The sequence below is a fragment of the Harmonia axyridis genome, chromosome 1, assembly GCF_914767665.1.
Source record: "Harmonia axyridis chromosome 1, icHarAxyr1.1, whole genome shotgun sequence".
NCBI classification, from domain to species: Eukaryota; Metazoa; Arthropoda; class Insecta; order Coleoptera; family Coccinellidae; genus Harmonia; species Harmonia axyridis.
Genome location: NC_059501.1, coordinates 8,379,515 through 8,406,696, shown reverse-complemented (window position 1 = coordinate 8,406,696; position 27,182 = coordinate 8,379,515). Strand labels below are relative to the sequence as shown.

General features: G+C 35.5%; 2 protein-coding genes and 1 non-coding gene across 3 annotated transcripts in view; 2 read left to right on the top strand and 1 right to left on the bottom strand.

Annotated features, from left to right (window-relative positions):
- The first annotated feature begins 205 nt into the window (after positions 1–205).
- On the top strand, positions 206–8,836 carry LOC123685264 (chaoptin). The gene is made up of 16 exons (XM_045624920.1): positions 206–357; positions 2,442–2,733; positions 3,012–3,182; positions 3,245–3,729; positions 3,901–4,211; positions 4,269–4,488; positions 4,558–4,782; positions 4,908–5,289; positions 5,491–5,738; positions 5,893–6,177; positions 6,248–6,442; positions 6,501–6,785; positions 6,917–7,042; positions 7,099–7,218; positions 7,488–7,726; positions 7,859–8,836. The coding sequence occupies exons 1-16, from the start codon at positions 355–357 to the stop codon at positions 8,106–8,108; spliced, it is 3,837 nt and encodes a 1,278-aa protein (XP_045480876.1). The 5' UTR covers positions 206–354; the 3' UTR covers positions 8,109–8,836.
- LOC123685271 (homeotic protein labial) overlaps positions 8,212–27,182 on the bottom strand; it is a 36,956-nt gene continuing 17,985 nt past the window's right edge. Inside the window, exon 2 of the mRNA XM_045624926.1 lies at positions 8,212–10,210. Coding sequence (XP_045480882.1) covers positions 9,768–10,210 — 443 coding nt within the window. The 3' untranslated portion in view covers positions 8,212–9,767. The remainder of the gene's footprint in view (positions 10,211–27,182) is intronic.
- Trnak-cuu lies at positions 8,971–9,043 on the top strand. Its single transcript has one exon. It is a non-coding gene; the product is annotated as a tRNA-Lys (tRNA).

The window sequence follows — 27,182 nt, the reverse complement described above, 5'->3', positions numbered from 1 at the left end:
ATGGGCTGGGTAATCCTCCTACGACTAATTTAACTATCCAGACGAATCTAATACATGTAACATATTCCTTAATTGGTTTTAACCCAATAACACAATAACGGACACTAGTGGTTGGAGATTTCCCCGTACTTGTTCTTAGTGAAATATGAAAAAGATCGATATTGCGGCTGATCTCTGCTAATCCATTTAGCCTGAAGCCGTACGTCCTGGATCTTGAAGTGATTCTGCACTTGGTGTTAGGGAAATTCGAGACTTATACAGTTGTGTCCACTGATGCAACAAGGTTGCAGTCAGGCGACTTGCTGTGCATAATACTTTCAGTGGTGCATCTATTTCTGGGGATAACTCTTGACAATGGTGAGTGTTTTACTGATATACTTTTGGATATGATAAAATATTTCGATTGCTGGAATTTTCGACCGCAAAAGACCATGATGTTCTTCCTACTTGATTCAAGCATTTCGATATGAAGATACCAAAGAAACAGCATCTTCTGTTACAAACACAAAGAAGATGAGAAGAATAAAGATAATGAACATCACAATAAGAAAATCTTTAGGTTACAGAAATGTATATTGCGATATGGGACCATATATTTTGAGTACTTATATCTAGTTCCAAAATGTGTCCTACTTGGGATAAGGTGCATAGCACCTCTGGTAATCATAAGGGTATATTCAAAAGTAGGCATCTTATTATATAAGAGCTCTTCTGTGTAAATTTTTATTACGGTATGCCAATTTTTTTCATTCAGCCAGGATACTGGATATGAAGAACACTTTATCTTTCCATTGAGTAGATAATATTGCCTTTCTGAACTGCCATCAGTTGGTTCTATCTATACCTTGCTAAAAATTCCTAATGAGATTTTACCATTTTGGCAAATTAGAAGGGTCAGACGACGCGCGCCCGTTGGTCATCACACGAAGCGTTTCAAAATGTAATAGGCTATTACATTTTGATTGAAAAGAGCTATTACTAATAGCCCTTTTCAATCTCCTGTTCAACGTCAAATGACCACGGTCAAGTGGACGCAAGACAAATACGAAATGGTCACTTTGAGGAGGTAGTATATCTGCAAGTTTAACCTGTTTACGTAGATTTTTTGGAATCAAGATGACCCGTACATCGATTACACTATTTTTAATGGTCAATTAACTCATACTGTTATGCGTTATATGAGGAGTGCATTCTACACCGTTTATGAAGAGTTAAGAATTTATAATGAACAATTTTCACTCTTACTTGAAGCTCTGCTCTTCATCAGTAGGAGCTGCACTAAATTTGAACCAATATCCTACCCTGTCATTCATCAAGACACGGGCCTGGAGTACAGATGATTTCGCTAGTGCTATATAAGTTTTTTTCCACGTTAGTTTATTGGCGAGACTTTCTCTAGCCAAATGTCCCGAGATCGATCAGGTAATCCAGTGCCTAAGACATCCTCTCACATCATCGTGGAGAGATGACTCTGCTGCAACGCGGCGACCCTCAGAAACACGCTGGGGTCATTGATGATGCTGAACAATAAGGTCTCCCCAAAATGCGGCTGTTGTTTCAGAAACCATAAAAAAGTCCATGAAATGATTTTGGGGCGATCGTAAATTGTAGTGCATGAGAGAGCGGCGGAGTTTAGTACAGTAGATGGCAGTGTATTCACTATTCTGCGTGAGCATTAGCTCAAGTGAAAGCTTTGCTCGAAATGGATTCCTAGCTTGCTGACCGCTTATGCTTCAGATCTGACCCCAGTGGGCAGTGATGAAAGCCTTGCAGACTTCAAAATGACACTCAAGGAAAAGAAATTTAGCTCTAATGAAGAAGTGATTCCCGCAGTTGCAGTCTATTTCGAAAGCAAAAACAGAAAAGATATTGATGAAAAGTTGGAGGACCATTTTTCAAGATCGGATAGACTTAAAATTTTTACCTCAAACTACCTATTCATCCTTGAAAATTCAACTAGAATAAAAGATAGATACTAGATAAAAAAACTTCCAGCTTTGTTGTCGTATTTTATCATCTCATTTGTTCTCTAGAGCAACTATTTTTTGTGAAAAATCAAAGTTAATCCGATAAAAATGCACTAGTGCACAATGAATAATGGACCATAGATCGCTTTAACCATAAAGTTCAATCACAGCTGCTTTATATGTTAGGAAATATGCGCATATTCAATTGTATTGTCATTATTTCATGTGGAAGATAATATGGTTTGTTACCTATATGAAAAAGAATTAGATCTGCGATGCTGGTTGTTACTTTTTGAAAGGAATAAATACCGGAAAGACGTTGTGAAGTCCTTAAATCTATGCAAACATCAGCAAAATTAAACAGTTATTATATTGCGTACAACCATATTTTTTCACTAGCTGTACCTCTTCCAATTTTCCGAAGTTATAATTCATCCAAATGAATTATAAGTATCTAGTTACTTAACTTTTCAGCATTTGCAACATTTTATGCATATTGGATATGGTTTGGTTATCGGAACATTTCTCCTAATGATATGGATATCCTATGTAGAATCAAAAGAGATGGAGTTCCAGAAATACCCTCCTTGTTTTTTCAACAGCTTTTGCAAATGCTCAAAATCGATGCCAGATCTAGGAATAGTGCATTGTGAAAATGTTCATCTCCCAAGAATACCAGAATCAATAAACATATCGAAAGTGTTCAAACTTCATCTGATAAACAATGGTTTGCGCACCTTAGAACCATATTTCTTGCAGAGCACAGGTAAATCATATCACTTTCTCATTGCAACACATTCCTTGGAATAGCTAGTGTTAGTTGTGAGCTGGTTAGAGCTAATTTTCAAACGAAATTCCTCTGAAGATTCATATAATAGTTGTTTTTGGCCAAACATGGAGTGAAATACCATAATATATCACTAATAACAGGAATTGAAGTAATAAAATTTGAAGCTGTGAAAGCATTTATTAAATATATGATAGCTGCATGATAGACATTCGCACAAAATTATACCTGTTTCCTTATTTTCTTGATATTTCTAGGTTTATATAAAATTGAAATTAGCAACAATCCCTTGTATGTTATTCCTGACGAGGCATTCATGGGACTTGGCCGATCTTTATGGGAGCTTGATTTGAGCCACAATCACCTTACAGTTGTACCAACGCGAGCGATGAAATATCTCCAGAAACTCAAGATGTTAGACCTAACTGGTTAGTAACATTTCATTTTTTAACCCTCTGTTATAACTGATTTACTCCTTATCCTTTGATAGGAAATGACATCATCAAAGTGACTTCTGACAATTGGCGAGGCCTAGGAAATACCTTACAAACACTAGTTCTTGCTGACAACTCTATAACCAACCTACCAACTGATCTCTTCTCTGGTTTGAACGAGTTGGATACCATAGACTTAACCGGAAATAATTTGAAAGAAATCGACCCTTCGGTCTTCAGGGATGGAATGGCTAAATTGACGAATCTACTTCTGGGACACAACCAGTTGGGTGCTATCCCTTATCAGGCCATATCTCCCTTGAAAACTCTCAAAGATCTGGATTTAAGCTACAATAAAATTACTTCTATGAACCCCGCCACAGAAGTGGGCATTCAAAACGTAAATTACAATTTTGTCCTGAACTTGGACGAGTTGAGACTTGATTATAACCAGATAACTGAGATACCTACTGCATCTTTCCAGTTGTTCAACGTGCTCAATAAAACCTACTTGGATGGGAACAATCTCAGATTCATAGGGGTAAATATAACTTTTTGATCCTTTCTCGAATAAAAAACAATGAACAATTTCTTATGATGAACTGCTATAGGTATTTCAGTAGCCTCGTAGCCTTAGCAGCCTTTCTTTTTGTTCATCCAGCAGTAACATCAACAATATATATTCATGACATTTAACACATATCGTTTTTAGGACAATGCATTCCGCCAAGCCAAGATCAAAGAGCTATATATGAGAAGATGCAGTCTCACTGAATTGTCCCCAATTGCCTTTGATGGACTTGAAGACTACCTAGAGATCCTCGACTTATCTGGTAACAATTTGCAACAGCTACCCATTGATTTATTCGACAGAATGGTCCTCATGAAAAGCTTATCTCTTGGTGATAACCAATTGAAAACTTTGAGCTCTGCTGACCTATTCAACAGCTTCCTCTTCACTTTGAACCATTTGGATGTGACTGGAAATGAGAATTCTGATGTTTCACTCCAAGATATAAGACGGTAGTTTCAAGTTTAAAAACGTTTGAAAGTAGATTGAATAGATTTTAAAATTCACAGGTTAAAAGGACTCAGGTTCTTATCACTCACGAAGATCAACAAGAACACTTTGGGACCTGACGATTTTAAAGAGTTTGGTGTTGATTTGGAGGAACTTGACATCGTTAACGGTGGTCTTCAGACCATACAAAGTCATACTTTCAGATATGTTCATGGTTTGAAAAGGATTGACTTTTCGGAGAATGGCATTAATAGTATCGAGTCAAATGCTTTGTACGATGTAAGAATGTCTTGTAATTAAATTCTATTTCTACTATTGTGCCTTGTTAAACTTTGAGGTTTTTTACAGATCGGACACTCTTTGGTTAGTTTAAAGCTTTCTCATGGTCTCTCATCCAGTATGCAAAACATTCCAGCAGATCCCCTTAAACAACTGACGCACTTGGAGGAATTAGACCTTAGCAATAACAGAATAAGGAATGTTCCAGATACATCTTTTCATTTCCTGAAGAAATTGAGAACATTAGAACTGCAGGACAATATCATTGAGAACCTCCAAAAAGGTACATTTCAAGTAAGTGACAATATGATGCTGAATTTTCAACACAGGTTGAGATGTTTCTGTTAGAGCAGGACATAAATGTCTGAGTATTTTTCTCAAATTATTTCCAAGATATTCTTCAATCTCAATTTTTTAAGGGGGATATTCATTCGGAACTCGAAGAAATATATCTATCCTTCAACAACATCAGGACCATCAAGCAGCATACATTCGTGGAATTGCCAAGTTTGCAAGAAATCTTTCTGGACGATAACAAGATCGAAAGCTTGGAAAGGAGAGCCTTTATGAATTTGGAAAACTTGAAGGAGTTGGACCTTAAAGGCAACAGAATTTCTCAGATTTCATATGAAACCTTCCAGAACCTACCAGAATTAGAATACCTGGATATTTCCTACAATAAAATGACCAAGTTCGACTTCACTATGTTCGACCAAGTTGGTACTCTTGCAATGTTCCACGTCAATATGAGTCATAACAACTTGAAAAATTTGCATTTTGGTAGTACGGAAGCCGAGTTTGGTGAGTATGAGACAGAATTCATCATTGTGAATATTTCAGGAGATTTTGAAATTTCTCTCTTTGTAATCATTACACATATCTATTGTTGCAACCAAATGTAGAATATGCCTTAAAAGCAATATCACAACCATCTCATCTTCAAGAGTGGTTTTTGAGAAGGCAATAAATGCATATCTCTTTAAGTTTTCTATAATTGTCTAGGTGCCATGGGAGCTCACACAAACGTGAAGGTTCTAGATCTATCGTTCAACAACATTTCTTCCATTAGTAGAGCATTCTTCAAACCAGCGGAATTATCACTGACTCATCTTTACATTAGTAGCAACAAAATACTCAATGTCAGCATGGAGGTGTTTGGGAACATGCCTCATCTTCAGCTGCTTGATATATCAGACAACATGATCTACGAATTAGATTTTGATACTTTTAGAAACACGAAGAGATTACAGGTAGGTGCTTTCAAATTGGTATAGCACAATCGTGAATATCAAAGCTTAACAGAGATAGGTAACACCAGAACAGACTAACATGTTGTCTAACATATTTCAGTACAAGATATTAATTTTTGAGGAAGTCGAATCATAAAATAATATTTTTGTATAGATTCTTGATGCCTCAAACAATAGGATAGCAGATGTACCCAACGACTTGTTCAGATTCCTCAAAGAAATAAGGATTGTAAACTTCTCACGAAATAGACTAAGGGCATTACCAGACAATTTGTTCAGAGAAGATGCTATTGAACACGTGGACCTCTCTCATAATATCATTGGAAAATTGCCTTTGAATAGTTTTTCTGTACCAGCAGCAAGAAATTTGTACGAGTTGGATCTTTCTTGGAACAGCATTTCATCTTTGTCTCATGGCGGCATGTTCTCAAGATTTCAGGTACTTTAGGATTTCAATCTATCTATATATTTTGGATGGGAATATTATTCAAAGAACTCAATACTTACAGAGTCTCAACTGGCTGGATCTTTCTCATAATCGCCTCGCTCAAATAGATGCTGGTACATTTAGAGAGCTTCCAAGGTTATCCAGTCTAGACCTTAGCAACAACGTTCAACTCACCTTGGAACCCAATGGGTTAACATTCCATGGTTTGGAGGATTCTTTAATACATCTTAATCTAGACAACGTTTCACTTTCTCAAGTAACTTCTTAATAATAAATACTTAACGAATTATAATAATTTTCTTACATTTCTTTAGGTGCCTCTTTTACCAACACCTCATCTCATTTCTCTATCTCTGGCTGATAATTACCTTCCGACTGTACCACCAGAGATGGCTACCAATTTGAGTGCTTTATGTGAGCTCAATCTGAACAACAATGATCTAACTTCTGTTCCCATTGTTACACATTCTTTGCCAGAGTTGAGGTATTTGTATATGGCTGACAATCCCATCACTTCTTTGAGTAACACAAGCTTATTAGGAGTGGCTGACAGTTTGAAGGAGCTTGACATAAGAAATTTGGACATCAATGAGTTAGAGGTAAGTAAACGTTTATTTGAACGATAAAATTTTTTGAATCTAGCGGAGTGTCTATCTTATTCTTCGTTTTAATTCATGCACCAAAGACACTTAAAAAATTTTGTTATCTTTGAGATTTTTCCAAATTTCAGGCAGGTGCGTTCTGCAAACTTTGCTCGCTCAAGACTTTGGCACTCAGCTTTTACCGGAATTTGAAGAATTACAACATACCCAAGCTTCTGATAAATAATTGTGGTCTCGAAGAGTTGGAGGTTAATGTGAGTATAATTGCTCCATTGATGATCATTGGATAATTATTGGAATTATACTTAAGGTCGATTTTGCCACTGAAGACAACCTGGAGAAGATAATGGCCGGAAATTTCCCCACCAAGTTGAGTAACTTGACGTTTTCTGGTACAGGGCTGAAGAAGCTGGGACCAAATGTTTTCAAGGTGAGTTTGGTATAATACAATTAGTGATTTGGGATTTTGAAGTGAAATAGAGGCAACAATGTTCGTTATTTTGACACAAATTGAATTATTCGGACTCCTTATGAGTATTATATAGTGCTAAGCGCCATCTAACGAGTTGATCCAATATTGCGAAATAAACACTATTATGAAATTGCACTGAAACTTTTTTTTAATTTTAATAACAAACCTTACTCTCAATTTCACGCCTATAATTCATTCTGATAATGGTCAACAAAATACATTTTCAGGGCATTCGAAGTCCGGTGTTCCATCTCTGCCTGCAAAATACCAGTATCACAAATCTCGGATCAGATTTGTTCAAAAACTTTGGGGAAGCTGAAAATGTGACGATAGACGTTAGCGAAAATCCATCCCTCAAAGTACTCCACAATCCTTCTACTGGTAGCAAACCGGTACTTCACAGAAAGACATTTCTGTTAGATCTCGAAATATCTGGCAGTAATTGGAACTGCGACTGCGAACTAGGGTCAGTATTTGATGAAATTACTACATTCAATGTGTCGATTGCAGTATTATCTTGTTTGGTGGATGCGCTTTTGAAAAATAACCAAAGCGCATCCGCCTTTTCTTATATCTGTGTTAAAGTTTTTTTTTCTAGATGGATAGAGGTTTGGTTGCGAAAAAAACGACAGTATCTCTGCAGTGGATCGAGTCATTCTTCAATTTTTGATGATTGTAGACATGCGAGTGACTACTTGAGAAATGCACAATGTGGTAACAGAAATAATCAAAGTTTGTTGGAAATTTTAAAAACGGACATAGAATGTGGCTGGAGTCTCGCTTCCAGTTATAAATATTCATCTGTTCTCATTTTGATTGCCTTGGTTTTTAACTGGTTAACTGCTTAAGACTGTTTGTCAATAAAATTAGAAGATTTTTTTATATGTTGACCTCAATACGAAAAAAATTGTTATTTTTTTTAAATAGGTAGGTACTTAAATCAGTTAATAGTAGTTTTTCACATTTTATTTCCTACATTAATAATAGTTTCATTATATTTTCTTGTATTTTTTCGATATAATAAGATTGAATCATCGTTATTAATCAATTTGTACCTAATTTCCCATATGAGGGAAATATCATTCTTCTGAATATTATGAAACAGTTCAAAGTTCAGAATTATTTTTAATTTGAAAAAGCACTCCAAAAATGTTCTGATCACACTGAAACTGCCTTGAAAAAAACTGCATTTTACTTAAGAGCACATATAATGATCTAACCTATTATATTATTTTATAATAACAATTTTAAGGTAAATTATTTGAAACATAATTACCATTTAAGTCTTTGTTTTCCTTTGTATATTCCTAGTAATGTTATGTACATATTTATACAATAAAATAAATTATATAATACACTTGTAATAATAAGATATGACTTAAATTTAAGACTATTCTAAATAAGTAGTTACGTTTGGTCTAATGTGATTGGAAGAAAATTGTTTTAATTATGTGTTCATTTGAAGTTCTCATAAGGATAATTTTAAGTGGAATTTGAATAAATAATGATATCCATATAGGAATCTTTATATTTCTATTAATCGGAGGTTATACCCAAATAAGCTTCGCAATGATCCTGAAAAGCTACATTATTTCATGAAATTTTCATATTTGAAGTTTGATTCTACATTATATTCTAGATTTTCGGAATTTTGAGTTGATAAGACAGAACTGTGTCTAACAATATCGGTTTCTCCTTAAAAACTCAACAGCCCGGCTAGCTCAGTCGGTAGAGCATGAGACTCTTAATCTCAGGGTCGTGGGTTCGAGCCCCACGTTGGGCGAAAACTTTTTTGCAATTTAGAACAAACGTTTCAGTACGAATTTCGCGAAGTAATTTCCATGAAGATAAATTCTTTTAAATTTGAATTAGTCAAATTTTAGAGAATCTAATTATGATTGATTACCATCAGGAAGTGATTTTGGAATCAAGCCAGACGTTCCTTTGAATGGAAAATTTCGCGAATTTAACATTCGAATATTAAGAATTTTTTGAAAAAGAATTGAATTCAACTACCATATCGAAATATACTGCTTTACATCTGTAAAGAACATGAACACGAATTTGGAGGTTGCTTCAAAGAATATTCAATTGGAATTGCTCCTAATTTAAAGAGAATCAGAGCTAATGAAGGCTTTAAAACAGTAAGCAATTAATTGCTTGATCGGCAAACTATTTTGGAATAACATCTCAATGAAATTTTTTTATTCTCTTCAGTACACCATAAAAGGTTGGATGAAAATGTGCAGATTATGAGGAAGGCTAAATGCTCATTCGTACAATTTTTGTTTTAATAGAATGGTACTATTGATTTTTTGTGGTTTTTACTATTAGAATTAGTTTTTTGCCGACCTTAAATTTTTTTATGTTTGCTGATGACATTGTGATATAGGGACAATTGCTCATTCATTTTTTTCCAACGGACCAAATAAACAAAGTGGAATAGTCCTGAAGCGAAACATAATATAAATATTCAGGTAATCAGACATCAAGATAAGCATGTCTCATCAATTAGATTCTTGGCTATTATCATTGCTACCAGATATTTCGTTTTGTAACAATGTTGTTGTGCCTGGGGAATTATTGTTGCTGCTATTCAGGCTGGAACTGTCAGGGGGTATCAATCCTTCCTTCATCCTCTTCTTCTGTTTCATTCTTCTGTTCTGAAACCAGATCTTCACTTGGGTTTCGTTAAGTTGAAGAGCTGACGCTATCTCTATTCTTCTAGCTCTGGTAAGGTATTTGTTGAAATGGAATTCTTTTTCCAGTTCTGTCAGTTGTTTGTTGGTGAAATTCGTTCTTCCGGTGTTGAGGCAATTCAGACCTAGCATACTAGAAGCGTTTGATCCAAGGCAGGAGCTTCTGGAGGCAGGGTTTGATGAGTCCATTAAAGAGGACGCCACTGACGAAAGGGGAAAATCGGCCATGTTTGAAGATGGTACTTTTGGAACTGAAAATGAGAAAGAAGGAAGTTAGTTTTATGACCATAGAATATTTTTTCGAAATATAAAATTCTGAAGAGCTACTATAGGGTGTTTTTTTTCAAGGTATATAACTTTAAGTTGGCATTACTGTTCAAGATGGCGACCGATTTAAAAGCTATCAAGTGATTTATTCTCAGTTTGATTTGGCAATTCATCATGAATAGACTCACGCCTAAACAACGCTTGCAAATAGTGCAATTACATTTCGAAAATAATGGTTCTGTGCGGAATACGTATCGCGCACTACGTCCATTAGCGATGAAGCGCACTTTTGGTTGAATGGCTACGTCAACAAACAAAACTGCCGCATTTGGAGTGGATATAATCCTCAAGTATATGTCGAAACACCATTACATCCAGAAAAACTGACTGTTTGGTGCGCTGTAAGGGCTGGTGGAATCATTGGTCCGTACTTCTTCAAAAACGATGATGGCCAGAACGTTACAGTCAATGGTGATCGGTATAGAACCATGATTACTAACTTTTTCATTCCTGACTACTTTCTGTGGGGCTATGTAAAGTCATTGGTCTATGCGGATAAGCCACAAATCCTTGACCATTTGGAAGACAACAGTCGCCGTGTTATTGCCGATATACGGCCACAAATGTTGGAAAAAGTCATCGAAAATTGGACGTCCAGATTGGACTACATCCGAGCCAGCCGTGGCGGTCATATGCCAGAAATCATATTTAAAATGTAATGCCACTAGATTATCTTGCGGATAAATAAAATTCATGTCAATCAAATAATCCATCGTTGTTTTATTGCAATTCAAAGCTCTATATAGCTAAAAAAAAAACACCCTTTACTATACCTACAACAGTTCCAATAGACGTATGACGGACGCTTCAATCACCTAACGTTAATGCTTTTCACATTTTTTTGAAACTATAAGTACCTTTCAAAAGAATGGACAGAATAATTTGCGAAAATCTGTTCAACCAAACTGGAAAAAGTAAATAATCCGGTTCTACATCCTTGAGAATCAAATAGCGGATTTGTAGTAGGTGAAACATTTATCAAAACCTCTTACAAGTTCAGACAGTGGGGGTTCCAGATAAATCGAACGGAAGCTGATCTCGTAGTGTCAGTTCATTCCTGTCAAGTTGGTCTGATGACTATCCGAGAATCATGTATGTGGTACTTTGCATTTACAGTCTAATTGTTTCTATTACTGACGTTTCCGATGAGATAAGCCAAGACACACTCATGTGAAATGATATGATGATTAGTTCCTGAAAGGTTGAGGTAGATAATTTGGTTAGGTTTAAATTATAGACATACTATCAGTCTAAGGTTTGATGATTTGCAAAGTTTTTGTTTTATTTTTTTCCGGAAACAAACATGTGGAATTGTATAAGGCTAATCAAGTGAGATCTCAGATTAAGATGACGATAGACGTTTATATGAACACCATGACTTCTCAATAAATATTGCATTCTGCCAAACCATTTTTTCATCACTGTTTATGGTATATTCGACTGTATTTTATCAATAGTAGTGATACATTGCGCAAAAAATTAACGCACATTCTGAAAATCTGAATTTCAATGAAAGTTAACTCTACATTGACTTTATAACTTATTTTTATGTTCTCTCGGGAAGGTTTTGAACGAAACAAGACACATTAAATGGAAGAAAAATTCAGGATTTCACCGAATCTTATGTGAAAGAAGAGAAATAAACAATTTTCAAAATACTGGAATGCTGATAAGTGATTTAATACTTGGTATTTCCACCCCTTGCGTTAATTACAGCTCGGCAAAGACGGTTCATACTCAAAATGAGTGATCTTAAAATGTTCTGATCTAATCCTTCCCAGATTTCTTTGAGTTGGATTACTAAGTCATTAAGAGTAGCTGGATGATTTTCTGAACTTCTCAGCATTCTATTGAGGTTGTCCCAAACCTGCTCAATCGGATTGAGATCTGGACTTCTTGCTGGCCATTCCATTCGAGAGACTTCAACCTCTTCAAGGTACTCCTGAACGATGTACGCACGATGGGGTCGGGCATTATCGTCCATAAAAATGAAATTTTCACTAATGTATGGGGCAAATGGCACTACATGCTCTTCAAGAATGTTCCTTGTTTACCTATCAGCATTCATAGCTCCATTATCAACGACCACTAGGTTTGTGCGAGCAGTCAAAGATATTCCACCCCATACTATAATCGATCCTCCCTCGAAACCAGTAGTATTCAGGAAATTGCACTGAGCATATCTTTCATGTGGACGTCTATATACAAGGGAACGTCGATCACAATGGTAGAGGCAGAATCTAGACTCATCTGTGAAAAGAACTCTTTCCCAATCAGCCTCTTCCCAATGGATATGCTCTCTCGCAAAATCCAAACGCGCCCTTCGATGGGCTGGGGTAAGAGCTGGGCCTCTTGCCGCGACACGAGGCCTTAAATCATATTCTCTGAGGCGATTTCTTATTGTCTGAGTGCTAATTTGCACCCCATGAGTTAGCTCAAGCTGATTTTGAAGGAGGCGAGCGGTTGTAAACCGTTGTCTCAACGAAAAAACTCTCAAGTAACGTTCTTGAATGGCAGTTGTTACCCGTGGTCTACCCTGTCCTGGTCTTCGGACATTCATACCTGTCTCCCTGAATCACTGCAACATTCTGGACACACTTTTATGGGAAACTCCAAACCTTTCTGCAATTCTTGTGTATGTCCACCCTTCTTCTCGCAAAACTACCGCTTGGGCACATTCCTCTTGGGTCAAATTGCGTGTTTCGCGTTGCATAGGGATCGAGTGTAGAAAATCAGACGAAAGAAAAACTATTGATCACTAGAATTGATCGAGAACAACTGATTTCAGAATGGAACCAATACATTCAAAATCTGATAATCTCATCTTTTTTATTTCCAGCTGGGAAAAAACATCTGTATTGAAGAAAAACGTTGAAAGTGGATAACATATGCATGCATAATTCTGATAAAAATAATTATCATTGAGAACACCTTCAGTTATAGAATAAATTTGAGATTTCCATAATGTGCGTTAATTTTTTTGCGCAGTGTAGTTCGTTCAATGTTGATATTTACTTGATCAGTTGTTGTTAGATTATCTTTTCTTCAAGGGTGCAAGATAATATTCCCTCCAAAGGTGCAATATCCTCATTTTCAATAATTTTTTCTTTCAAAATAAAAAAAAATAAAAAGGCATAATGTGAAATTTTCATTATAACCTCAAATCTCGACACGCCTCTGTCTTCAGTTCTCCAACACTACGTAACCCTCTGCAGGGAACGAAATGCACCCTTTCCGATAAAACTAGTCGGTCAAAACGGGCAAACAGAAGTCAATCCGACAGCTGGTCAAGCAGTCCGCGTGGCCTTTGCAGATTACAGGCACGAAACAATTGCATCAGATTACGGGCGTGTTGTGACGGACGGTTTGACGTAAAAATAATAAGCCGAGAGAAAATTAATCGAAGCTTTTATTTTCGCATTCGCACAACTGGTGAGAATGAAGACGTATCACCCTATAAGGATCTGATCGTGTCATTTTAGTACACTACATGCTGCCAAGATAGTAGGTTTCTATATTTGAAGGAATTCTGCAAAACTTAGAAGGTTTTATTATTCAATGTTGACAACATTTATTTGGACTAGGGAGAATTCCCATAATATCAAGAATTATGTTAAGTTGATCGTATTTTCTTGTTGGAATCTGCAGATATATGCAATGAGAATTTCGGGTTATTTTGATTATTGGCTTAGAGGAATCATGCAGACGGAAAGAAACCACAAATATTCTATTAAAAAATTGAGAGACTAAGAATATGCTTGTCATAATCCCAACTACCAAGACGAAGTTGTGTAGAGAATTTCTTGTAACATCTGGGTTTGAATCTTGTTCAGTAAAATATGTTAAAATAAGATAAAAAGATATGAAATAAGATCCTTTATTGGATATTGAGCAGGGAAATGCATCGTTCAATCTATTAGTATAAATACCGTAGGTAGTTGTTCCAAGACTATCTCCATTTGCCTTATTATTCAATAGGATTATACTGCACTGTTTTCAGTGGTCTTCAACCTCTCTCTTGGCCGATTCTGGAACTGATCTTTTAACCGTGAAACACATGGTGGCTGGAAATCTAATTCGAGTGTTGAAGGCTTCCTTGAAACTTCTATTAAAAATAGGATACGAACGGCTAGAATAATTCTTAATACTCACAAAGATGGCTTTCTAACAGTATTGCAGGATAGATATCAACATCTAAAGATGCCAACAACATCCACAATGGGCGTTCACATACCCAACTAGGGATTCACGGCTCTGCTTGATTTTCAAGCTACTTGGCTTGAGCTTGGCTCGATTTCATGTTGAGCCCAAGTCAAGTAGTTTTTCAATCTCAAGTCAAGTCAAGTCAGTCATTTATCGAGTACTTGAATCATATCAAGCTACTTGATTTTCAGCAGTTTTATTGTGTAGTGTCATATCAATAAAAAATGATCAAATGGTAAGGAACCTTGCAAAAAAAACTTTTATTCATTAAACCTATTGTATAAAAGAATCGAAAATATCAACTTTTTCGAAATAGAAATAAAATTGAATCATTATAAATCATAACAATATAAGAAATAATAAAAAAATTAAGTTTCTTGATATTGAGAAACCTCCAGGCTTTGTTTGATTTCATAATTTTCCATCCAGGATCTAAGACACATGAGGCATCTTATAGATTTGTTGCCTAACCTATTGCTGCTGTAAGAGCAGCTCTGGAAAATTATCTTTCAACAGGAGCTGAAGATGCTGGCGTTGATAAAACCCCCTTGGCCATTTTGGCCAAGTTTGGAAAGATATTTCTGAAACTTCAAAAATCTACCAATAAATTTCATAGAAATGTGAGAAAACTACTAATAAAGTCACACTGGCGAATGCTTCAGTCTCGGCGCTTGAAGAATCTTTTAATTTAGTCTAAGCGCGCAGAGATTGCAGAAATATATGCGATGCGATGCGTGCATATCAAGCTCAAGTAATATCATGTAGCTTGATATCAAGTCAAGCAATAAATATCTAAAATCAAGTCAAGCTCAAGTATGTAACGAGCTTGATTTTTAAGTCAAGCAGTAGGTTAAAATGTCAAGCTTCTGGGTTTGTTGAATCCCTACTAGAGCGGTAATGAAGGTTATTATGACATTAAGATAACTGTCAAATCTTTATCATTATGAAGATGTCTAAAAACCTTGTGAATGCACTGATTAGATTTTGTTTTGCAAATTTTGAGAATATTAGTTAAGCTTCGTTAAGTCAACTGTAGGTAGCGCTTTTAATAAATTATGACAGATTCATGTTATTTGAAATATTCGAATTTATTCTGATAAACATTTGTAAATATTTCACTGCCGATGTACCAAATGGAGATGACTTTTCACTGTTTTCTTCCTAAATTCCTAGGAAATACAAATAATCGCAAGATGATCATTCCTTGCACTTTTGTACATTCAGTTACCTTTGTCTTTGGTTCTTAGATTAGGGCCTCACATAAAAAAAAAAATTTGAAAACCTTTAGTGCTCTCGTATTTTTCCTGTCATTAGTGGATTTTATATTTCCTTTCGCCACAATGAAATTCTGTACATTTTTCTTTTAACGGGAAGTTAATAAGGTACATATCACAAACGTTTATTTTACAGGGGAAACTAATCCTTGGAGTCCATCTGTTGATCTGATTCTTGATACATCAATCAAATTTGAACCAAAATCAATGGAAAAAAGATCGAAATGGCAAGTATGACATTGCGGCGCCGCCACGAAATAAAATTAATATTGTCAATTTGGTCGAATGTCATTGCATTCAAAAATTGACGAGTGCATACACCATGTTTTTAGACATCTCAGGCTTGATGAATCCCAACTAGAGCGGTAATGAAGGTTATTATGACATTTAGATGACTGTCAAATCTTTATCATTATGTGACAGTTGTAGATGAAAATATTTACCCCCACCCCAAATACATCACCACGCCAACCGTTTCCTCCAATTCGAACTAGAGGGCGATGTTTTTCCAACAGCCGCAGGAAGATTGAATTGTTCCGTGTTGAATATTTTCATGCTTTATCGTTGCTTAGCTTCCCCTGACACGACACAACTCCACAGAGGCTGAAAACGATCAATCTTCACGGTCTGACAGCCCGACATATTCATATTCGCATATTTCTGCAGCTTTTATCTACTGTACCAGTAGCTTTATTATTCCATTATAAGTTAAGGAAGGTGAGTACGAAATTTGTTTTGTTCGAAACGCTGGAGTCGATCCTTCAACCCTGATAATGGAATTCGGAAAAGTTGGGAACGAATTCGAACTGTTCTGCGATGCGATGTGTTCGTTACGATTTGTGATGGGTGGTTTCTGGTTTGAGTTTTTTTGGGTGGATCAGGGGTCCAGAATTTAGAGATATTGGGCGAATATTTGTTAACCCTTTACCGCATCGTGTGCCATATATGGCACGAACAGATTTTTTTTTAAATTCAGCTGAATCTTTCCGTAACTGCAAAGAGCGGCTCATATCTGACACATTCATACTCGCAGAGACGCTGCACTAAGCAGATTTCTTCCAATAGGCGTTTATTTGTCCATTCTTGTCGAATCTTGTTCGTGTGATATTTCGATTATATCCGTGCTGGTTTATTATCGCTGAAAAGTGCTTTTCACGGCGGTAAAAAATATTTAGGTCCTACTAGTGATTTCAAGAACCTGTTCAGGTAAGTTTCAATCATTTTGATCATCAAAAAATCATAGAAAATAAACCAAAACAGATTGTCTCATATATGGAACATCATGCAGTGTTAGAATCTGAAATAATGCATATTTTTCCTAGATATGGAACCAAAGCTGATTTATGGAAAAATGAACGCCGTAAGGATTGCTTATTTTGACAGTGAAGAATCTGATTTATCGGATGAGGGTGACACACATCCAGAGGTTATACTCCCATCGGAATCTGATGAACTTGAAGAGCCTGAAGTTGTCAAAAATTATGGTGAGGACATTATCATTCCTTCAACAGACTCTTTAGATGATGAAATTCCTCTCTCTATTCTACAAACAGAACTCCATAAAAAAGAAACCAAAAAAAATATTTAGTCTTCGAAAAATGAATGGTAATGGTAATCTGAGAAAATCTGAAGTAGATATAAATTTTAGTGGCCATGAAGATCTGCCTCCCTCAATTTTAGAATTAGAAACTCTTGGTCAATTTTTCAAGTTTCTCTTTCCTGAAAGTCTCATCGAGTACCTATATAACTGAACAGACCAACTTATACTCAGTACAACAGCATCCAAACAAACCAGCTATATTGTTTCTTGTTGCATGATGTACCATATGAGGCACAAACCAGTTTTTTCGAAATGAACTTCAAAATTTTGAGTAGAGATTTTTTTGAGAATTTTTACGTTCAACCAGAGATCAAGTTCTTCGCAAATTAATTTTTCCATAGCAAAATGAACATTTATGCGGTAAAAAGTTAAGAGGACGTAGGTGGTCATATGAGTTTTTGAGAAAAAAAAATTCAATGTGGATAATATAGAGTGATTCACCGCGATGTCCTATTAGGAGGAGAAAACTGATCACAATTTTGTGCTGAAAATTTGAGACAATGATCCTTCTCCCTAAAACATTTTCAGATCTCTACAACTATCGGTTATACTGGAAATAAACTACTACTTCTTTATTTAAAATGGCACACCCAGTAAATAATTGCTTTTTTGACGACAATTTCGGCAACATGGCATACTTTGGGTAAAAACTCAACGGTTCATTAGTTAATGGGATTCTTATAAAAAAAATGTTGGCGACGGGGATTCAAATTTATACGTAGTATTATGATACTATTTGCAGTTTGGATCAAAAATGTACAGGATGTTTATAAGAAGATCATGAACTTGGACAACTCAAATTCATCAAAACTCCAGATTTTCAAACTAGAACGTATTTTTTTTACATTTCAGTAGATTCTACGTACAAAAATAGTGGGGGCTACTTCAGCAAACTTTATACCTAAAATGAACACTTCAAAAGTTATCGAGGAAAAACTTTGAATAAGGAAAAACCGCAATTCCTTACTGTATGGAGTGGTCTGTGACTTCCGGAAAACATAAAAAGAAATTCGATGTTTGGATAACTAAATGAATTTATGAGAATTTCATTCCTCGATATTGTGCCTCAATAATTCACAGATCCTAATCTCCAGCAAGAAGGAGGTATATGATGGTCAAATAATAGTATATTATTCAACGAGCGGTAATGTAGGTCATAACTCACGCAGATGAAGATTGCAGATAATTCATCAAGTGAGTTATGACTATTACCGCAAGTTGAATACTATACTTTATCTACGACTATATCAATAAATACTAAGAAAAAAATACAGACTTAGAATATAGACAGAAGGAACGGGAATTAAACATATGTGCTCGATCCCGAGTACAAGAGAGATGGAAACTTAGTATCACCAATCACAATCGAACTAGCTTCGGCTAGCTCGAATCCATTGCTGAGTACAGACATAGAATTTTATTGAAAAACCTTAATAGTTGCCTATAAAAATGCATTAAAATATACCAAAAAACATTCCCTGTAAACGATGACTTAATGATCTCACTGCTACCCCAATCTTGAAAATGTTTTTAAACTCCTTCATATTTTTTTCGGGCAAGTAATTCTGTATGGTAACATTAGCTGTTTGTCTTTTGGAAATGTATACCTATATAATATTTTATCTTCACTATCTGAATTAATCGTTTTCAGAATAATGAATATATAATTCAATAGGAGTAGATGAAAGTGTATAATCAGTTTCGAGCAACTAAGCTGCTACTCAAAAACAGTTTGACGCATGATTATCTAGTTAATTTTTGCGTGAATCGACTTTCGAAAAATGGCTTCACCTAATCCTCACACAATACAAATTAAGTCCGAATAAGGCAGCTTGGAAAAGTGAGGCAGAACGAATTGCAAATAATAAACGAAGACAGATTGCAGTTGTTATTAGCTCATTGTCAGATTCTAGCTCACACTCGGCTAATTGGATCTTCGGCCCGATTCATCTTGTTGGTAGACTTGTAGGGAGGGAGTGTCCAAGAACTTTTCTCTAATACTTCGAGAAATTGAATGAAACAATCAGACCAACTTCTTTCTGATACTGAAAGAACTTTCGCCATTAGTTAAATTGAAATTCAAAACCGCCAATATTTGCCATTGCTCTTGAAAAATTGAAGGGAGTGAAGTTTTTCTTTGTAGGCTTTTTGTTGAATTATGGGGGTGTGAGGTGAATTATAGGAGGATTATCTTGAAGCTTTCAGTTCAAATAATTATTTGTATTGGTCTATCGTCACTTACATCATCCATGTAAGTGTATCTTTTTTCATTTTAATCAATTATCTCGAATAAAGTGCCTTTGCACTGGCGTTTAAACCTAATAAACGGCTTTCCATGTTTTCCAATAGAAATTATAAAATTTGAAAGAGTTATAATAGCAACAATGTGTATTAGGAATTCATCAAGCCAAGTATAGCTTGACTTGACTATTTGACTTGAAAATCAAGCTCCTGAAAAATTATATCAACATTTATTCGGTACCAGCATCAACATTCTCTGTTCGCAACTTTTTGAACGTTGCAACTGGAACATATGTTGCTAGGGTGTATAATTTGTTTACGGAGTCCTCATCTTCATTCCCCCTTCTTGAGAAACGAACTCGTAATCTACATACCTACTTGAGCTGACTGATTTGATTCTAGATATTTATTGCTTGACTTGATATCAAGCTACATGATATTACTTGAGCTTGTTATGGACGCGTCGCACGGCATATATTTCTGCAATATCGTGCGCACTCAGACAAAATAAGGGGATTCCTCGAGTCCGTGAAACTGAAGCATTCGCCAGTGTGACTTAATAGTAGTTTTCTTACATTTCTATCAAATCTATTGGTAGATTCTGGTAGGTTCAGAAATATCTTTCCAAACATGGCCAAGGATTTTTTATCAACGCCGCATATTCAGCTCCTGTAGAAAGACAATTTTCCAGAGTTGCTCTTACAGTTACAAAAACCCGCAATAGGTTAGGCGACAAATCTATAAGATGCCTCATGTGTCTTAGATCCTGGATGGAAAATTATGAAATCTAATAAAGCCTGGAGGTTTCTCAATATTAAAAAATTTTATTTTCTTGTTATTTTTTATTTTGTTATGATTTATAGTGATTTAATTTATGTTTCTATTTCAAAAAAGGTAATATCTTCTGCTCTTTTATACAAAAAGTTAATAAACAAAAGTGTTGTTTGCAAGGTTTTTTCTCATTTCATCATTTTTTTATTGATGTGACACTACACAATAAAACTGCTGAAAATCAAGTAGCTTGATATGATTCAAGTACTTGATAAATAAATACTTGACTTGACTTGAGATTGAAAAACTACTACTTGACTTATTGACTTGAGCTTGACTCGAAATGAAGTCAAGCTCAAGCCAAGTCGCTTGAAAATCAAGGCAAGCCATGAATCCCTAGTCTTGTACAATAAATAACTATTAAGCCAATCCTATCAAAAATCACAAAAATCGGTTGTCAGTTTCGAAAGTTAGAGCCATTTGATATTTCTCCAAATTTTCGAGAAATCCGAACTTAATTCCCATCTCACACAGATTTCCTACAGGTATCTTCAGAGATATCTTCATCTGAGCGTTGTCCCACTGATCACCTAACACTAACATTTCTCTGGTCGTCAGTGGGTGCATGAATGAATAAACACTACAAAGCTCTAAGCACATTAAGCCATTTCTTTCCTGAATTTTTTAATAATGGCTATTATTACCTCAAAGCATTACTTCCTTGCCACTTTCGCGGGAATATATCTGGATTCGAAGTTATCATTTGAACACCACATAGATGATGTTGTTTCCAGAGCTTTCAGAATGCTCGGTTTCGCTGAAGATTCTTTACTTTTGGCTTGTTCGCAGTATAGTTGAATATGTAACCCCAATTTGGAATCCCTTTTATCACAAATATATTAATCGGATCGAAAGAGTACAAAGGAAGTTCACTAGCGTCTTATATGGTGTTTTTTTAGAGCTATAGAACTTTAAATTGCAATAAAACAACGATGGTTATTCGATTGACATGAATTTTATTTATCCGCAAGATAATCTTCTGGCATTATGTTTTGAATATGATTTCTGGCATATGACCGCCACGGCTGGCTCGGATGTAGTCCAATCTGGACGTCCAATTTTCGATGACTTTTTGCAACATTTGTGGCCGTATATCGGCAATAACACGTCGAATGTTTTCTTCCAAATGGTCAAGGGTTTGTGGCTTATCCGCATAGACCAATGACTTTACATAGCCCCACACAAAGTAGTCTAGCGGTGTTAAATCACAAGATCTTAGAGGCCAATTCACAGGTCCAAAACGTAAAATTAGGCGGTCACCAAACGTGCCTTTCAATAAATCGATTGTGGCACGAGCTGTGTGACATGTTGCGCCGTCTTGTTGGAACCACAGCTCCTGGACATCATGATTCTTCAATTCAGGAATGAAAAAGTTAGTAATCATGTCTCTATACCGATCACCATTGACTGTAACGTTCTGGCCATCATCGTGTTTGAAGAAGTACGGACCAATGATTCCACCAGCCCATAAAGCGCACCAAACAGTCAGTTTTTCTGGATGTAACGGTGTTTCGACATACACTTGAGGATTAGCTTCACTCCAAAATTTGTTATATTGAATAATGAATGGTCACTTCGATTTTTCCCTGATTAGTGAAATTTATTTAAACACTCGTGCTTTCACCGGACGTCATAGAGAACTGTTTTATGTCCCAAGAGCGCGAACGTCGTTGTTTTATAACTCCACTTTTTTGAGAATCATGCGGTTTTATATAACTGGCACATTTTTTTTATTGACATTTTCAACAATTATGAAGTTGCTTTTAGGGAAAAATTATATTTGTATCTATGTAGAAATTACTGAATTATTTAATTGATTCAGTCCTTACTTGGTTGGAAATCATATTGATTTGGTAAAAAATAATTGTAAACACTTACTACTTTCCACAGTTTTTAATAATTTACGACAATTAAATTTTTAAAATTAATTTAAATTAAATTATTAGAAACTGTAGGAAGTAGTAAGTGTTCACAATTATTTTTTACCAAATTACTGAATTGTTTATTTTTTGTGATATTTTTGATATTTGAGTGTTCTCAATTGTACATTTCTTCTTTTTTTTGGCGAATCCTTGTGATTAGGTTATTCCTGTTTATGTTAAATAAATAAATAAATAAATAAATTCCGATATTACGGAAAATAACATAATAATAAATCAAAATCGAAGATGGTCATCGTCGAAGGCAAACAATCCCATCTTCCTGCACGTGGTCGTATGAAGGCTAGCATCACCAATTAAAATCAGTTTTGGTTTTGCGTTTTCCAAGCCGGGGACCCGTGTCATGCCGGCGTCCGTCATTTATAATTACCATCGCACCGTGTACTCGACACTGGCCTGTCAAATCAGATTAATGAATGTATCCCCAGACTTGCACCTTCAGCGTTCGAGGGCTGCCCAATTAAGTCCGTACTATTTATTTGCCTCTAATTAATTAAAACGATTAGCGGGACCGACGCTGGTCATCCTTTGTTTTGATGCTACGAGTCTTTATCGAAACTCTCATAGTAGAAATTGGTTTTTTCTCGAAAGTGAAGAAAATTTATCCCCTTTTCTTTCAATACCCACTGAGGAGTAGTAGAAATCAGTAAAAATTAAGCTTTCAGAAAATGGCACAGAAATCTAGTGTTCTCATTAAAAATAAACCAAACTTTGGGTCGTAGCTGCGTAATTAAAAATCCTGCTAAAAAGACGATCACTTCACTGGATTCTGTATAATGTTTATATTTCAGAGCTCTATCATCAGTATTAGCGGAGATATAGATTTTTTTCGATTATTTCTCGCTTATAACTAGATAACAAAAGAACCAAAAATTAATAATATTCTTGTTGGTTTCTCAGGAAAAAAGAACAAGAATGGGGTATTTATTTATTCTGATTCAATAAGTTGTAGACATCGAAATTTGCACACCCTGTACAATATTATTGTACGTCTATGGGCTGCTTTACGTGATGTTCGATTGAATGAAACGACTTTGTTCATTGCTCACTTATTCTATCCCACAGCTGGCGACACTGGAAGTCGACATTACCGTATGTCGACTAAATGTGAACACAATAGATAGTTTGAAGGAAAAAAAAATTCATTGGTTACACATAAATGAAAACGTTAAAACGGTAAAAGTAATACAATTCAAATTGTTTTACTATATCCTCCCTTGGCTTTTATAACTTCTTGAACCTCAATGAGTTTGGTGTTTGTTGTGCAATCTATTTTATGTAGTTTAATTTTTACGATTGGCCCCAAATTTCCAATCGGATTCAGATCCGGTGAGTTTTCTGGCCATCCAAGGCATGATATCTTTTCATCTTTGAAATATTACATCATCTTGATCATCAGATTTTTGTTTGAGAATCTGCTTGACTGTTGGCATAAACATTTTTCAGTCCAGCTTCTCATCTATGACTTAGTAAGTCTTTTTTTTTGCAAGTTCAACATAATGTCGATTGGCACAACGGATCCAATACCTTCATAAGAAAATCAATCCCTGAACATCTTCTTTTTAACTGTTTAGTTAATAAGAGCTGTCTTGAGTTTTTCGTTGTCACTTTCCTTAGGTAATGAAATCGCTGGATCAAAAAGAACTTTAATCTGAAAACAGCAATTGACAATATATATTTTTTTTTTAATATATTTTTGCACAACAATATAGTTTTCTCATAAAGGCAGTCAACAACTGTTTCCTTCGTGGCCTCAATGTTCTTCTACCACCTTTTATCAGAAGTTTTCGACATGTAGTCATAAATAATATCACAATAATGATCGAAAAATCATCTTGAATGATGAGGCCCATGTCCATCTCGGAGGCTACAGTAATAAGCAGAATTGTAGCATTTGGGGGTTCCAAGATTGATTGTTGAAAAGCTTCGCCATCCTCAATGTGCGGTTTTTGAGCTGGTGGTGCGATTGGACTTAACTTATTCGAAAATTGGACTAATATATATATATATATATATATATATATATATATATATATATATATATAATGTAATGTAATAGTTTCAGTGAATGGATTGCGGTACCGAGCTATGATAATAGTATATTACATAACAAGAGTTGTATATAAGAAGCATATTTCGCGATTGTGTTATTCTAGGAGTGTGTTATTGTCTTACATTTCCATAAAAACTTAGGCAAATCCAAAAACTGATGGCAAATCGCGACACAATTACGAAACGTCGGAAAGTTATCGGCTACGCGGGCTGTTATTAATTCGTTTCCGTGGCAACTACTAAAGGTGCTATCTTATTGGTTATTCGCCGGGTGATTTACTTTATAAATGCTACCGTATTGGTTGTTAATCGTGCATTCTGTTTACGGTAGAGTAAATTGCATTAATTAATAATTACGTTATACCGGCTTAATATAGGCAGTTATATAGTTGCCTAGATGTACAAATTTCGTCACTTTCTGTAGGAGGACTAGAAAAAATTTTTTTTCATTACCGTAATTGGAAGATATTGATGTGAACGACGATTTTCCACAATACGGTGTTACGTGACACACAAACAACGAAACAAACGCTATTTTGCAAGAAAGGTTTCTCGGCCATGTTATTTCTCGAAGAGGTAATCACGATTGGCCACCGAGATCTTGTGATTCTATTTTTAGTATTTTTTCTTTGGAGCTCAGAGTAATAAACATAGATAGAAGGAGCATATGTCATTTTCCCCAACTTCAATCATAGATTTCTCCAAGGTGAAGATTTTTCTTAATCATAATTGAAAGTAAAAGTTTTCGTTATGATGTAGATAGGTATTTGTTTCTTTTTGTAATATCAAACCTCTTATCGGAAAATCCTCTCTTTACCTTCATACCACAGAGTGAACCGAAATATCAGATTGATTGTATACGAAAATTCTCCATTCAAAACAAACCAAGAACGAAAAATCAAAAAAAACATTCCCACCAAACCGAAATAACGCGATCGAACACCTCACCAAAACATATCAGTAATAAAACCCCCTACCAAAAAAAAGAGTTTAATGTCATCGACATCAAGTTTTGCACTAGATTCGAGCAGACACCTCACGAGAATCCAGTATAGATATCAGTTTCCTACAGGACTAGGTACACCAGGTAAGACGATACGGAAAAAAAAGATTGGGGTATCGCTATCAACTCGAAACGTTAATTGACAGGTCAAGCGTCCCAAGCCCACGCTTGAAGGAACAGAGATGATTGTGATTGTTCGTCTTCTCAAGATTATACCCGAAGATGTTCAATGTTTATTTGTTCGAGGGGTCCAAGACCCAAACAAACATGACTTTGTGAGTTTTGAGAAAACGAGGCGCCTGCAGGTTTCTCACTTGGGTACTCTCGTTCCGGTGATTTGAAGGAAGTGACGTCGAACATGACTCTTGTTTTAATAGATCATTGAGCTTTCATCGTTCTATGGCTTTTGGGAATAGAAAGCGAGTTTTTTACAGTGAATTTAACTGGTGATTTGTGATGAATGTCGCTTGATCAGGATAAATTTCGATTTGGATCCTTGATTCTTTAGTGGTCGTTCCCCGAACAGATTGCAGTTTAATTGATTTATTGTACTGTCAAGGGTTTTCCAATAAAATATTTTTCATTTTGATATTGACGAAACGAGTATATACTCGTTCTCAAAATATTTTGAGATAAATCAACGGATGTCATTTTGTTATTTTTATTATTTACTTTATTTCCTTGAAGACAAATAAGAATTTGTATAGAATTTGTCAATACACCAAAAATAATAAACTTATTCTAAAATTGAATATAAAGCAAAATTTTAAACGACGAAAAAGTACAGATATTTCAACTCATCAAATATTCCTATACATAATAAAATGTTACAACTAACAAGAAATTTCTTAAGGCGGACCTGAACGAATTCAGTCCTCCACAACTTTTAATTGATTGTGGTAACTTATTCTACATTCTTTGTCCAACTATTGAAGATGAGTTGAAATGTGTATTACCTTTAGAAAAAGGCACATGTAGGTTTCTATTATGTCTTGTGTTAAAACTATGAAATCGGTTATTTATTAGGAATTTATCAGGATTGAATGTATGAAAACACAAACTTCATTAATGTACAAACATGGTAGTGTCAGAATCTTATAGTTCTCAAAATGATTTTTACAACGAGTTGTCTCCAGCAAAACAACGAATTACTTTTTTTAGGAAACAAATACCTCACCAAATTTGGAAGACGATGCCCAGAAAACTAAACCGTATCTCCAGCCAGATTCAACCTGGGCATTATACAACATAATTAACTGCTTTTCATCCATAATATCCCTAAGGCTTCGGATCCAGTACCTCACAGAATTCATACTTGAAATCACCCTTCCTACAATCAAGACACTCGTCAACATGAAGACCCAAAAATTTCAAGAATTTCATTGTCAAGATGCAGGTATGCCATGAACGATGGAAGATATATTAGCTAAATGGCCGCCATGGCTACGTATTGCAGCACCTCTTCGAGAAATTCTCCATGACCAATTCGCACATTTGCGATTTTATATCCTCCATAACTTCCTAATTCCAACTTCAAAGTTTTGAATCGATTGTGGAGCATTGGCATAGACCTTGTTTTTCACCAGATCTGAAGGTGTTAAGTCACAAGTTATTGGTGGCCAATTTTGATCACCTTTCCGAAAAATAATATGGCCAGGAAACTTTTCTTGCAAAATTACTATCGTTTCGTTGCTTGTGTGACACGTAGCCATGTCTTGAGAAAAAAAACACCGCCCACATAATTATATTTTA